A 14546-nucleotide genomic window follows, 5' to 3' on the forward strand; every position below is an offset into this window, starting at 1 on the left:
CCTGCGATCAGACATCTTATCCCCTATCCTTTGGATAGGGGATAAGATGTCTAGGGGCGGAGTACCCCTTTAAAGGGGTACTCCGGTGGAAAACCTTTTTTTTTTTTTAATCAACTGGTTCCAGAAAGTTAAACAGATTTGTAAATTACTTCTAGTAAAAGAAAAATCTTTATCCTTCCAGTACTTATTAGCCGCTATATACTACGGACAAAGTTCTTTTCTTTTTGGATTTTTTTTTTCTGTCCACGGTTCTCTCTGCTGACACCTCTGTCCGTATCAGGAACTGTCCAGAACAGGACCAAATCCCCATCGCAAACTTATGCAGCTCCGGACAGTTCCCGATACAGACAAAGGTGTCAGCAGAGAGCAGTGTGGACAGAAAAAAAAAAGAAATCCAAAAAGAAAAGAACTTTCTCTGTAATATACAGCCGCTAATAAGTACTGGAAGGATAACAATTTTTTTTTTATAGAAGTAATTTACAAATCTGTTTGTTGATTTAATTATTTTTTTTTCCCTACCGGAGTACCCCTTTAATGATGTTGCGCTGCCTCTTCTCCATGCTTTACACGCAGTTATGTTCCGTGACGCCAGCTTTGCTGCATTGTCTACTGGAGTCATCGTGAATGTGTGAACACGGACCTAAGCTGCCGCTCTGTCCCTCTGCCACGCTTTACGCTGCAGTGAGTCTCTGTTACGCCCGTCCCGCCAGGATAAAGAGATAATGATGAGGCGGCAGCGCGGGCGTCATGAAATGATCACATTTAATGAACAACCTCTCAGTTTATATACATCTATAAAAAATTCAAATACAGCAAGTAACATTTTCGGTCATTGATTTTTTTTTTCTTGACATTTTTTTTTCTCTTTTTAATACTAGGACGAACGGTATTAAATACTGAACCCGCGAGGGGGAGGAGCTGCTTTACAAAATATGTGTGTACCCAGGGAGGGAGGGGTTAACAGGGCGCAATCTCAATACTGCAACATCCTGGCACATACGTCTTCAGCAACATATTTCTAGATTACGGGGTATTAGATGAAGGTCCCCTGTTTAGGACCCTCCTTTATTTACCTGATCCCAAGGGGTCTCCCAAATCTCGGCCGATCCTGAGTATTTTACTCCAGTCACATCCAGAGCTGCAGTAACAACTCTATAACTTCATGTTGTACTAAAGTTCACCACCAGAGCTGAAGATAGTAGCTACAGTCCCATAATGCACCACACTCTGGTGTCTTCACTGCTCTGTACAGACACTGAACCAGCAGGGGGCAGTAGCAAACTATTGGATTTTGCAGCCTGAGAGGTAACAGGGAAGCAGCAGGATCCTAAATGCAGCTTTGGATGTGAATGGAGTTAAAGGGGTACTCTGGTGGAAAACTTTTTTTTTTTTAAATCAACTGGTGCCAGAAAGTTAAACAGATTTGTAAATTACTTCTATTAAAAAATCTTAATCCTTCCAGTACTTACTAGCTGCTGAATACTACAGAAGAAATTATTTTCTTTTTGGAACACAGTGCTCTCTGCTGACATCTCTGTCCAGAGAAGGATTAGATCCCCATAGAAAACATATGCTGCTCTGGACAGTTCCTGAAATGGACAGAGGTGTCAGCAGAGAGCACTGTGTTCCAAAAAGAAAATAATTTCCTCTGTAGTATTCAGCAGCTAAAAAGTACTGGAAGGATTAAGATTTTTTTTTTTTTATAGAAGTAATTTACAAATCTGTTTAACTTTCTGGCACCAGTTGATTTAAGAACAAAAAAATAATAATAATAATTTTTTCACTGGAGTACCCCTTTAAAGGGAAACCTGATTCCTCTACATAAGGATCGGGCCCTTATCTGCAGGATTTAAGGGGTTTCCTTATCTGAATTTATCACTTTCTTGGCTAACACGAGGTGCAGAATGAATCTTTTTTTTTTTAATAAAGTGCACAGAGGGTAGAAATGTCGTTCCAGCGGTAGAACCATATTTAAAGGGGGATTCCTGACTCCTCTGATATTTTCAGGATTGGTACGGGGATCAATTCTGTGTCACATGGTAAAGAAATTTTGATAAAGAGTTTTTTTTTTTTTTTTTTTATAATTTCTTTATTCTCATCCTAAAGGTTTTTCCCATCATGCCTCAGGCTGGATCACAGATTTCATATTCTCTTTCTTCTTCTTCTTTGTTCAGTGTCGCCCCCTGCAGTGTAAGGAGTATATGACAGAGGTAAATGGGGTGGGGGTTTCCTGCTATGATCTGTGCTGCACCCCATCCTGCAGCTCCCGTCTACCTCTAAGACAACACCCACCCATATATCCAAACGTGTCCATTAGGGAATCTCAAGTCAATCAGACCCAGGTCCTCACACACTGCTCCAAAAAACTAAAGTGACCACTAAGATAACACATCGTAGATCTGAATGAACTAATCGTGTGAAATACTTTCCTCTTTACATAGTTGAATGCGCTGACAACAAAATCACCAAAAATTATCAATGGAAATCATTAACCCATGGAGGTCTGGATATGGAGTCCCCCTCAAAATCACAGTGGAAAACCCCACTACAGGCCGATCCAACTTTATGTAATGTCCTTAATACAAGTCCCAATGAGGCTCAGTAGTGTGTGTGGCCTCCACGTGCCCGTATGACCTCCCTACAACGCCTGGGCATGATCCTGATGAGGTGGAGGATGGTCTCCTGAGGGATGTCCTCCCAGACCTGGACTAAAGCATCCGCCAACTCCTGGACAGTCTGTGGTGGATGGAGCGAGACGTCCCAGATGTGCTCAATCGGATTCAGGGGAACGGGCGGCCAGTCTATAGCATCAATGCCTTCCTCTTGTAGGAACTTCTGACACACTCCAGCCACATGAGGTCTAGCATTGTCTTGTATTAGGAGGAACCCAACCGCACCAGCATATGGTCTCACAAGGGGTCTGAGGATCTCATCTCGGTACCTAATGGCAGTCAGGCTACCTCTGGCAAGCACATGGAGGGCTGTGCGACCCCCCAAAGAAATGCCACCTCACACCATTACTGACCCACCACCAAACCGGTCATGCTGGATGATGTTGCAGGCAGCAGAACATTCTTCACGGCGTCTCCAGACTGTCACGTCTGTCACATGTGCTCAGTGTGGACCTGCTTTCATATGTGAAGAGCACAGGACACCAGTGGGGAATTTGCCAATCTTGGTGCTATCTGGCAAATGCCAAACGTCCTGCACGGTGTTGGGCTATAAGCACAACCCCCACCTGTGGACGTCGGGCCCTCATACCACCCTCATGGAGTCTGTTTCTGACCGTTTGTGTGGACACATGCACATTTGTGTCCTGCTGGAGGTCATTTTGCAGGGCTTTGGCAGTGCTCCTCCTGCTCCTCCTTATAAAAAGGCGGAGGTAGCGGTCCTGCTGCTGGGTTGTTGCCCTCCTACGGCCTCCTCCACGTCTCCTGATGTACTGGCCTGTCTCCTGGTAGCGCCTCCATGCTCTGGACACTACGCTGACAGACACAGCAAACCTTCTTGCCACAGCTCGCATTGATGTGCCATCCTGGATGAGCTGCACTACCTGAGCCACTTGTGTGGGTTGTAGACTCCGTCTCATGCTACCACTAGAGTGAAAGCACCGCCAGCATTCAAAAGTGACCAAAACATCAGCCAGGAAGCATAGGAACTGAGAAGTGGTCTGTAGTCACCACCTGCAGAACCACTCATTTATTGGGGGTGTATGGTAATTACCTATAATTTCTACGTGCTGTCTGTTCCATGTGAAATTGATTGTCAATCAGTGTTCTTCCTGAGTGGACAGTGGGATTTCACAGAAGGGTCAGTGACTTGGAGTTACATTGTGTTGTGTAAGTGTTCCCTTTATTTTTTTTGAGCAGTGTATAATACTGCAGCAATAGGGTCCACCTTTCAAATATGCACCATCTCCGATGACATCATACGATGACATCATACTATGTCACATACTGTAGTGTCCCCCAACCTGTGGCTCTTGAGAAAAACAACTCCAACATGTCCTGTCAAGTGCAGAGGAAAAGTTGCCCAGTTGCCCATAGCAACCAATCAGATTTCTTCTTCTTAAATTTTTAACAAGGCCTCTGCAAAATGAAAGAAGCAATCTGATTGGTTGCTATGGGCAACTCAGGAACTTTTCCTCTGGCTCGTATTTAAAGGAGTACTCCGCCCCTAGACATCTTATTCCCTATCCAAAGTATAGGGGATAAGAAGTCAGATTGTGGGGGTCAAGCCGCTGGGGACCCCTGCAATCTCCCTGCTGAAGCCGAGGTTCGTTAGGAGCCAAGCCCGCTTGTGATGTCACGGTCATGCCCCCTCAATGCAAGTCTATGGGTGGGGGCGTGACGGCAGTCACGCCCCCTCCCATAGACTTGCATTGTGGGGGCATGGCCGTGACATCACGAGCGGGGCGAGACCATGATGTCACAAGCCTTCGCCCCGCATTGGCAGTTATCCGGAAGGGTGCAAAGTTTGCTCCGTGAAAATGTCTGGGTGTGCCGCAGCCGTGATTTCGGGGGTCCTTTGGATAGGGGATAGAAGAGAGTCCCCGCTTCCCTCATGGCCCCCAATTGCGCCAATTCCAATCATTATAATGATCATCATGGTCTGGGTGGGTCACAAGAGTTTGAATCCCTTTATTAAAAAAGGGAGATGGCAACCAGCACAGATAATATCCAGGATGTCTCTTTCTCCATCTCTGTCTGTCTCTTATTTTTTTAGCACAGAGCACAAATTTTGGTAAAATTTTCAATGGCTTTAAGTGATCTGTATATTGAATTCTTATTGGATTGTGATCACCCAAGACTGAAAGAAGTGATGTCACAGAACACTGACTGATTAAAGATATTGGATTTGAGGCTACGGGTCAGAGCTGGATATTTTCTCTATTTCCTGTGACCAATAAAGAAGGAGAAAATTTTAGAAAATATTTTCGTGGCTTTGGAGTAATCTGTTTCTGAGATCTCACTTGACTGACAGCTCCCTGGGCTCCTGGACTGACACTAGTTAGGTCAATGTACAAAGACTAGCTGAAGAAACTGTATATCAGACAACAAGGCAGTGCTGGATATTTCTCCTGACCAAAAGACATGGAGGAAATTTTGGTAAAATTTTTATTGGCTTCAAGTGATCTGTATATAGACTCTTATTGGACAGGCACCACCTAAGACTAGAAGAAGTGATGTCATTTAATACTGTCTGATGAACCATATTGGATTTAAGGCTAGAGGGTAGAGCTGCATCTTTTCTCAATTTTTTGTGATCAATAGAGATAGAAAAAATTTTGCCAAAATTTTCTGAAGTTTCAAGTGATCTGCTTTTGGATTCTCACTAGACTGACAGAATCCTGGGCTCCTGGACTGAAACTAGTTATGTCATTGAACAACGACAAGCTGAAAAACTAGATTTGCGATTATAAGTCATGAAATGTTCTAATTTCAACCATCATATAATTGGGGTGGGTCACAAAAGTTTGGCTCAATATTGAAAAAGGGACCAAAAGAAACCAACATAGATAATGGCCATGACATCTCTCTCTCTTTCTTTCTTTTAGGGTCCCAAATAGAAGGTAGATGTGGAATTAATTAATTTAATTGAGCTAAAATTTTGGTAAAATTTTCAGTGGCTTCGAATGATCCGTATTTGGTCTCTCACTAGACTGACATCACCCTGGTCTCCTGGATCAAAACTATTGACTGAGTAATTGAACACAGATTGGTTAAAGAAACTGGATCTGAGGTTACGAGGCAGATATAAATATTTCCCCTGTCTGATAGGAAGGAAATTTTGGTAAAATTTTCAGCAGCTTAGAGAGATCTGTATACACTCACTGCATTGATATCATCCTAGAAGTGATATAATTAAACACTGACTGGTTCCTGGGCCTTGTCATCTGTGCCTCCTCTATGTGAACATATCTCACACCCACAGAGTGACTCTCAAGACCGAGGGGAAATGCTCTTAACAATCAGATACAGAACAATCGATAATACATTGTGACGAGCCCCCCCAAGTCCCCCCACCGATCATACATGGTCAGGAGACATTCTGTGCAGTACTGAGACCAGCGCCGCCTCCCTCCTGTTTTTGTCCCAGGACACCATGAAATTCGAGAGAGTCTCAGAAACATATGAAAAGTTTTTGGATGAAACGGGTCGATTGTTCAGAGTCCATAAGAAAAAAAGTTCATTAAATCCAAGACGCTCGGAGCAGCGCCAATGTCACTTCCCCTCCCCGCCGGCAGAGCGTCGCACCGGAAACTTGATCATTATTTTTTGCTTTGTTTGTTTTTAAAGATAAACTTCCTCGGAAGTTTTTTTTTTAAACCAAAATTCCAAAAATTACAATGCACAAAATCCGGTAATTTGGCAACGGAAAGAAAAAAAGTAAAAAAGGCGCCAACGGTAGAATGAAGATTATTGAAGGTTGTGGAGATATTGTCCTGTGGCTCAGAAGATCCCAGAAGTTCCGCGTTACTTCCGACTTTTATTTTTATTTGTCCAGAAAGACATCAGCAAGGAGCTTTGACCCGGGAAGCACAGCATGGTGGGAAAGAAACGTAGAGGTTGCGTCTTTGGCATGGCGGTATAGCTGTATGATCCCATGACGATCGTAGCGTCCCATCAACCAGAGAGTCTCCATTAAGTCTGTGGCTCCTCCTCCCACGTCGATGCTGTGCGGTTTGTGGGTTCGCCCGCCTTGTTTTGGCAGCCATGTTTTTTTTTATATGTCCACATTGGGTACAGTCTCACTGTTTGCTTCCTTTCAGCACCGCATCGTTGGCCGCGCCAAGCGCTGTTCTCGATTGGATTTGTCCATTGCTCCAAAGAAAAGAATTTCTTAACCAATGAAGATAACATGAAAATAAGTTGTATCCTCCGTAACATGTGCAAAATAGAGAAAAAATATTGAAATACTTTATGTAGGAACGCAGCAAAGGAATCTGTGGAGAGAAGAGAGAAGGTCGGGTGAGGTTGTATTTTGGGATATACGGCACTAGATGGCGGCACATTCATATCCTACAGTCGGATCTTACCACATCAGCAAAATCCCAACTGGAACCACTAACAATATGGAGATCCAGGACACTCTGACGGCCGCTGCTCCCACTGTAGGTTCGGGGACACATGGCTTGGCGGTGGGAGGTGCCACGTAAGTCGTCGTGGTTGTGGTTGTGATTGTCGTTGTGGTTTCTAAAAGGAAAAGATCAAAAGAGTTAGATTCAGGTGTCACTGTTTGTATCCATGATACATGAAAAATGACAACACAAGTCTTAGAAATACATCATAAATGGCGCATACGTAAAAAGAAACATTGAGGCTTCAGATCCTGGAATCATATTCATTTTATCCAATTAAAAACTTGAATGTGTGAACACGGCCTTACTGTTCAGACTGATCACTTAAAGGGAACCAACCATGAGATTTTACCTTATATAACATAGCATGATGGACACCCCGGGCATCGCTCTCATCCATCTGTTTAGGGAGCAGAGAAGTGATGGGGCTGTCAATCACTCTGAGGGGGCGGGATTACAGCAGAGAAATCGGGACTAGGTAAGTATAGCTCCCGCCCAGGGGACTACTTACAGAGTCGGCGGGGGCGCTTTTTAACCTTATATCCTCACCATCCTTGTGGGCAGGACCATCTCCCGGGAATGGTGAGGGTAAAGATTTTACCATATATAACACATTTGCCGCGCGTTATATATGGTAAAATCTCATGAGTGGTTCCCTTTAAGAGATCAATCACCGTTCACACCGATTAATTATCAGACCAATCACTGATGAGCCAAATCACTGCACAGACCTATTACCAATCAATCCAATCACAGATCAGATCTATTACCTATCAATCAAATCATAGATCAGATCTATTACCGATCAATCCAATCACAGATGAGATCTATTACCGATCAATCCAATCACAGATCAGATCTATTACCGATCAATCCAATCACAGATCAGATCTATTTCCGATCAATCCAATCAAAGATCAGATCTATTACCGATCAATCCAATCACAGATCAGATCTATTACCAATCAATCCAATAACAGATCAGACCTATTACTGATCAATCTAATCATAGATCAGATCTATTACTGATCAATCCAATCACACATCAGATATATTACCGATCAATCAAATAACAGATCAGATCTATTACCGATCAATCCAATAACAGATCAGACCTATTACTGATCAATCTAATCATAGATCAGATCTATTACTGATCAATCCAATCACACATCAGATATATTACCGATCAATCCAATCACTGATCAGATTTATTTCCGATCAATCCAATCATAGATCAGACCTATAACCCATCAATATAATCACAGATCAGATGTATCACCGATCAATCCAATCACTGATCAGATAAATTCCCAATCAATCCAATCACTGATCAGATCTATTCCCGATCAATTCAATCACAGATCAGATCTATTTCTGATCAATCCAATCACAGATCAGATCTATTCCCAATCAATCAAATAACAGATCGGATCTATTACAAATCAATCCAATAACATATCAGACCTATTACCGATCAATACAAACACAGATCAGACCTATAACCGATCAATTCAATCACAGATCAGATGTATTACCGATCAATCCAATCAATGATCAGATTTATTCCCGATCAATCCAATCACAGATCAGATATATTACTGATCAATCCAATCACTGATCAGGTCTATTATTGATCAATCCAATCACAGATCAGATCTATTACCAATCAATCCAATCACTGATCAGTTCTATTACCGATCAGTCCAATCACAGATGAGATGTATTACCGATCAATCCAATCACTGTTCAGATTTATTCCCGATCAATCCAGTCACTGATCCGACCAATCACAGATCAGATCTATTACAGATCAAGCCAATCACATATCAGACCTATTAACAATTAATCCAATCACTGATCAGATCGATTACTGATCAATCCAATCACAGATCCAACCAATCACTATATCTGTCTTGGTGACATCACGGTCTATATCCATCTATATCCAGAGGACGTGACACGATACAATACGAGGAACTTTAATGTTTTGTTCCTTTTGTTGCTTTGTTGTGGTTTCCGTTTTCTTTCTCGATGACATCACAATCTCTGATAACGTACGATCTGCTGGCGGGGCCTCCGGATGGTAAAGATGGAGGACGCTGCTCTCCTCCCGCCCCAGTAATGGCTGACGCTGCTCTCCTCCCGCCCCAGTAATGGCTGACGCTGCTCTCCTCCCGCCCCAGTAATGGCTGACGCGGCTCTCCCCCGGCCCAGTAATGGCTGACGCTGCTCTCCCTCCCGCCCCAGTAATGGCTGACGCTGCTCTCCCTCCCGCCCCAGTAATGGCTGACGCTGCTCTCCCTCCCGCCCCAGTAATGGCTGACGCTGCTCTCCTCCCGCTCCAGGATTGGGTGACGCTGCTCTCCCCCCGCCCCAGTAATGGCTGACGCTGCTCTCCCCCGGCCCAGTAATGGCTGACGCTGCTCTCCCCCCGCCCCAGTAATGGCTGACGCTGCTCTCCCCCTGCCCCAGTATTGGCTGACGCTGCTCTCCTCCCGCCCCAGTAATGGCTGACGCTGCTCTCCCCCTGCCCCAGTAATGGCTGACGCTGCTCTCCCCCTGCCCCAGTAATGGCTGACGCTGCTCTCCTCCCGCCACAGTAATGGCTGACGCTGCTCTCCCCCCGCCCCAGTAATGGCTAAAGTTGCTCTCCCTCCCGCCCCAGTAATGGCTGACACTGCTCTCCCCCCGCCCCAGTAATGGCTGGCGCTGCTCTCCCTCCCGCCCCAGTAATGGCTGACGCTGCTCTCCTCCCCCCCTAGTAATGGCTGACGCTGCTCTCCCCCGGCCCAGTAATGGCTGACGCTGCTCTCCCCCGCCCCAGTAATGGCTGACGCTGCTCTCCCTCCCGCCCCAGTAATGGCTGACGCTGCTCTCCTCCCGCCCCAGTAATGGCTGACGCTGCTCTCCCCCGGCCCAGTAATGGCTGACGCTGCTCTCCCCCCGCCCCAGTAATGGCTGACGCTGCTCTCCCTCCCGCCCCAGTAACGGCTGACGCTGCTCTCCTCCCGCCCCAGTAATGGGTGATGCTGCTCTCCCCGCCCCAATAATGGCTGACGCTGCTCTCCCCCCGCCCCAGTAATGGCTGACGCTGCTCTCCCCCGGCCCAGTAATGGCTGACGCTGCTCTCCCCCCGCCCCAGTAATGGCTGACGCTGCTCTCCCTCCCGCCCCAGTAATGGCTGACGCTGCTCTCCTCCCGCCCCAGTAATGGCTGACGCTGCTCTCCCCCGCCCCAATAATGGCTGACGCTGCTCTCCCCCCGCCCCAGTAATGGCTGACGCTGCTCTCCCTCCCGCCCCAGTAATGGCTGACGCTGCTCTCCCTCCCGCCCCAGTAATGACTGACGCTGCCCTCCCTCCCCCCCTGCCCCAGTAATGGCTGACGCTGCTCTCCCTCCCGCCCCAGTAATGGCTGACGCTGCTCTCCCCCGCCCCAGTAATGTCTGACGCTTTTCTCCCCCCGCCCCAGTAATGGCTGACGCTGCTCTCCCCCCCCACCCCAGTAATGTCTGACACTTTTCTCCCCCCCCCCCCCGCCCCAGTATAGGGTGACGCTGCTCTCCCCCCCCTGCCCCAGTAATGGCTGACGCTGCTCCCCCCCCCCCCTTCCCCAGTAATGGCTGACGCTGCTCTCCCTCCCGCCCCAGTAATGGCTGACGCTGCTCTCCCTCCCGCCCCAGTAATGGCTGACGCTGCTCTCCCTCCCGCCCCAGTAATGGCTGACGATGCTCTCCCCCCCCCCCCCTGCCCCAGTACTGGCTGATGCTGCTCTCCCCCGCCCCAGTAATGGCTGACGCTGCTCTCCCTCCTGCCCCAGTAATGGCTGATGCTGCTTTCCCCCCGCCCCAGTAATGGCTGACGCTGCTCTCCCTCCCGCCCCAGTAATGGGTGACGCTGCTCTCCCTCCCGCCCCAGTAATGGCTGACGCTGCTCTGCCTCCCGCCCCAGTAATGTCTGACGCTTTTCTCCCCCCGCCCCAGTAATGGCTGACGCTGTTCTCCCCCGCCCCAGTAATGGCTGACGCTGCTCTTCCTCCCGCCCCAGTAATGGGTGATGCTTTTCTCCCCCCGCCCCAGTAATGGCTGACGCTGCTCTCCCCCCGCCCCAGTAATGGCTGCTGCTGTTTTCCCCCTGCCCCAGTAATGGCTGACGCTTCTCTCCCCCCCGCCCCAGTAATGGCTGACGCTGCTCTCCCCCCCTGCCCCAGTAATGGCTGACGCTGCTCTCCCTCCCGCCCCAGTAATGGCTGACGCTGCTGTCCCCCCCTGCCCCAGTAATGGCTGACTCTGCTCTCTCCCTCCTGCCCCAGTAATGTCTGACACTGCTCTCCCCCCCGCCCCAGTAATGGCTGATGCTGCTCTCCCCCCGCCCCAGTAATGGCTGACGCTGCTCTCCCTCCCGCCCCAGTAATGGCTGACGCTGCTCTCCCCCCCCCCTGCCCCAGTAATGGCTGATGCTGCTCTCCCTCCCGCCCCAGTAATGGGTGACGCTGCTCTCCCCCCCCCCTGCCCCAGTAATGGCTGACGCTGCTCTCCCCCCCACCCCAGTAATGGCTGACGCTGCTCTCCCTCCCGCCCCAGTAATGGCTGATGCTGCTCTCCCCCCCCCCCATCCCGCCCCAGTAATGGCTGACGCTGCTCTCCCTCCCGCCCCAGTAATGTCTGACGCTTTTCTCCCCCTGCCCCAGTAATGGCTGACGCTGCTCTCCCCCCGCCCCAGTAATGGGTGACGCTTTTCTCCCCCCACCCAGTAATGGCTGACGCTGCTCTCCCCCCGCCCCAGTAATGGCTGACGCTGTTTTCCCCCCGCCCCAGTAATGGCTGACGCTGTTCTCCCCCGCCCCAGTAATGGCTGACGCTGCTCTCCCTCCCGCCCCAGTAATGGGTGACGCTTTTCTCCCCCCGCCCCAGTAATGGCTGACGCTGCTCTCCCCCCGCCCCAGTAATGGCTGACGCTGCTCTCCCCCCCGCCCCAGTAATGGCTGACGCTGCTCTCCCCCCCTGCCCCAGTAATGGCTGACGCTGCTCTCCCCCCGCCCCAGTAATGGCTGACGCTGCTCTCCCCCCCTGCCCCAGTAATGGCTGACGCTGCTCTCCCTCCCGCCCCAGTAATGGCTGACGCTGCTCTCCCCCCGCCCCAGTAATGGCTGACGCTGCTCTCCCCCCCTGCCCCAGTAATGGCTGACGCTGCTCTCCCTCCCGCCCCAGTAATGGCTGACGCTGCTCTCCCCCCCTGCCCCAGTAATGGCTGACGCTGCTCTCCCTCCCGCCCCAGTAATGGCTGACGCTGCTCTCCCCCCCTGCCCCAGTAATGGCTCACGCTGCTCTCCCCCCGCCCCAGTAATGGCTGACTCTGCTCTCTCCCTCCTGCCCCAGTAATGTCTGACACTGCTCTCCCCCCCAGCCCCAGTAATGGCTGACGCTGCTCTCCCCCCACCCCAGTAATGGCTGACGCTGCTCTCCCTCCTGCCCCAGTAATGTCTGACACTGCTCTCCCCCCCGGCCCAGTAATGGCTGACGCTGCTCTCCCTCCCGCCCCAGTAATGGCTGACGCTGCTCTCCCCCCCCCCCCTGCCCCAGTAATGGCTGACGCTGCTCTCCCTCCCGCCCCAGTAATGGTGACGCTGCTCTCCCCCCCCCTGCCCCAGTAATGGCTGACGCTGCTCTCCCCCCCGGCCCAGTAATGGCTGACGCTGCTCTCCCACCCGCCCCAGTAATGGCTGACGCTGCTCTCCCCCCCCCCCTGCCCCAGTAATGGCTGACGCTGCTCTCCCTCCCGCCCCAGTAATGGGTGACGCTGCTCTCCCCCCCCCCCTGCCCCAGTAATGGCTGACGCTGCTCTCCCCCCCTCCCCAGTAATGGCTGACGCTGCTCTCCCCCCGCCCCAGTAATGGCTGACTCTGCTCTCTCCCTCCTGCCCCAGTAATGTCTGACACTGCTCTCCCCCCCTCCCCAGTAATGGCTGACGCTGCTCTCCCCCCGCCCCAGTAATGGCTGATGCTGCTCTCCCCCCGCCCCAGTAATGGCTGACGCTGCTCTCCCTCCCGCCCCAGTAATGTCTGACACTGCTCTCCCCCCCGGCCCAGTAATGGCTGACGCTGCTCTCCCTCCCGCCCCAGTAATGGCTGACGCTGCTCTCCCCCCCCCTGCCCCAGTAATGGCTGACGCTGCTCTCCCTCCCGCCCCAGTAATGGGTGACGCTGCTCTCCCCCCCCCCCCTGCTCCAGTAATGGCTGACGCTGCTCTCCCCCCACCCCAGTAATGGCTGACACTGCTCTCCCTCCCGCCCCAGTAATGGCTGACGCTGCTCTCCCCCCCCCCCGGCCCCAGTAATGGCTGACACTGCTCTCCCTCCCGCCCCAGTAATGGCTGACGCTGCTCTCCCCCCCCCCCTGCCCCAGTAATGGCTGACGCTGCTCTCCCTCCCGCCCCAGTAATGGGTGACGCTGCTCTCCCCCCCCCCCTGCTCCAGTAATGGCTGACGCTGCTCTCCCCCCCGGCCCAGTAATGGCTGACACTGCTCTCCCTCCCGCCCCAGTAATGGGTGACGCTGCTCTCCCCCCCCCCTGCCCCAGTAATGGCTGACGCTGCTCTCCCTCCCGCCCCAGTAATGGGTGACGCTGCTCTCCCCCCCCCCTGCCTCAGTAATGGCTGACGCTGCTCTCCCCCCCTCCCCATTAATGGCTGACGCTGCTCTCCCCCCGCCCCAGTAATGGCGGATGCTGCTCTCCCCCCCCGCCGCAGTAATGGCTGACGCTGCTCTCCCCCCCCCCCCTACCCCAGTAATGGCTGACGCTGCTCTCCCTCCCACCCCAGTAATGGCTGACGCTGCTCTCCCTCCCGCCCCAGTAATGGCTGACGCTGCTCTCCCTCCCGCCCCAGTAATGGCTGACGCTGCTCTCCCTCCCGCCCCAGTAATGGCTGACGCTGCTCTCCCCCCCCCCCCTGCCCCAGTAATGGCTGATGCTGCTCTCCCCATCGCCCCAGTAATGGCTGACGCTGCTCTCCCCCCCCCGCCCCAGTAATGGCTGACGCTGCTCTCCCCCCGCCCCAGTAATGGCTGAAGCTGCTCTCCCCCCCTCCCCAGTAATGGCTGATGCTGCTCTCCCCCCGCCCCAGTAATGGCTGACGCTGCTCTCCCCCCTCCCCAGTAATGGCTGACGCTGCTCTCCCCCCGCCCCAGTAATGGCTGATGCTGCTCTCCCCCTCCCCAGTAATGGCTGACGCTGCTCTCCCCCCCGCCCCAGTAATGGCTGACGCTGCTCTCCCCCCCCTCCTGCCCCAGTAATGGCTGACGCTGCTCTCCCTCCTGCCCCAGTAATTGCTGACGCTGCTCTCCCCCGCCCCAGTAATGGCTGACGCTGCTCTCCCCCGCCCCAGTAATGGCTGACGCTGCTCTCCCCCGCCCCAGTAATGGCTGACGCTGCTCTCCCTCCCGCCCCAGTAATGGGTGACGCTTTTC

General features: G+C 51.5%; 1 protein-coding gene across 1 annotated transcript in view; it reads right to left on the reverse strand.

Annotated features, from left to right (window-relative positions):
• Positions 1–1502: 1502 nt before the first annotated feature.
• Positions 1503–14546, reverse strand: part of CNTFR (ciliary neurotrophic factor receptor) — a gene marked incomplete in the record, with an annotated part of 524182 nt that continues 511138 nt past the window's right edge. The window contains 2 exon segments of the mRNA XM_056551475.1: positions 1503–6946; positions 7040–7196. Coding sequence (XP_056407450.1) covers position 6946; positions 7040–7196 — 158 coding nt within the window.

This window comes from Hyla sarda, chromosome 1 (genome assembly GCF_029499605.1).
Source record: "Hyla sarda isolate aHylSar1 chromosome 1, aHylSar1.hap1, whole genome shotgun sequence".
Lineage (NCBI taxonomy): Eukaryota > Metazoa > Chordata > Amphibia > Anura > Hylidae > Hyla > Hyla sarda.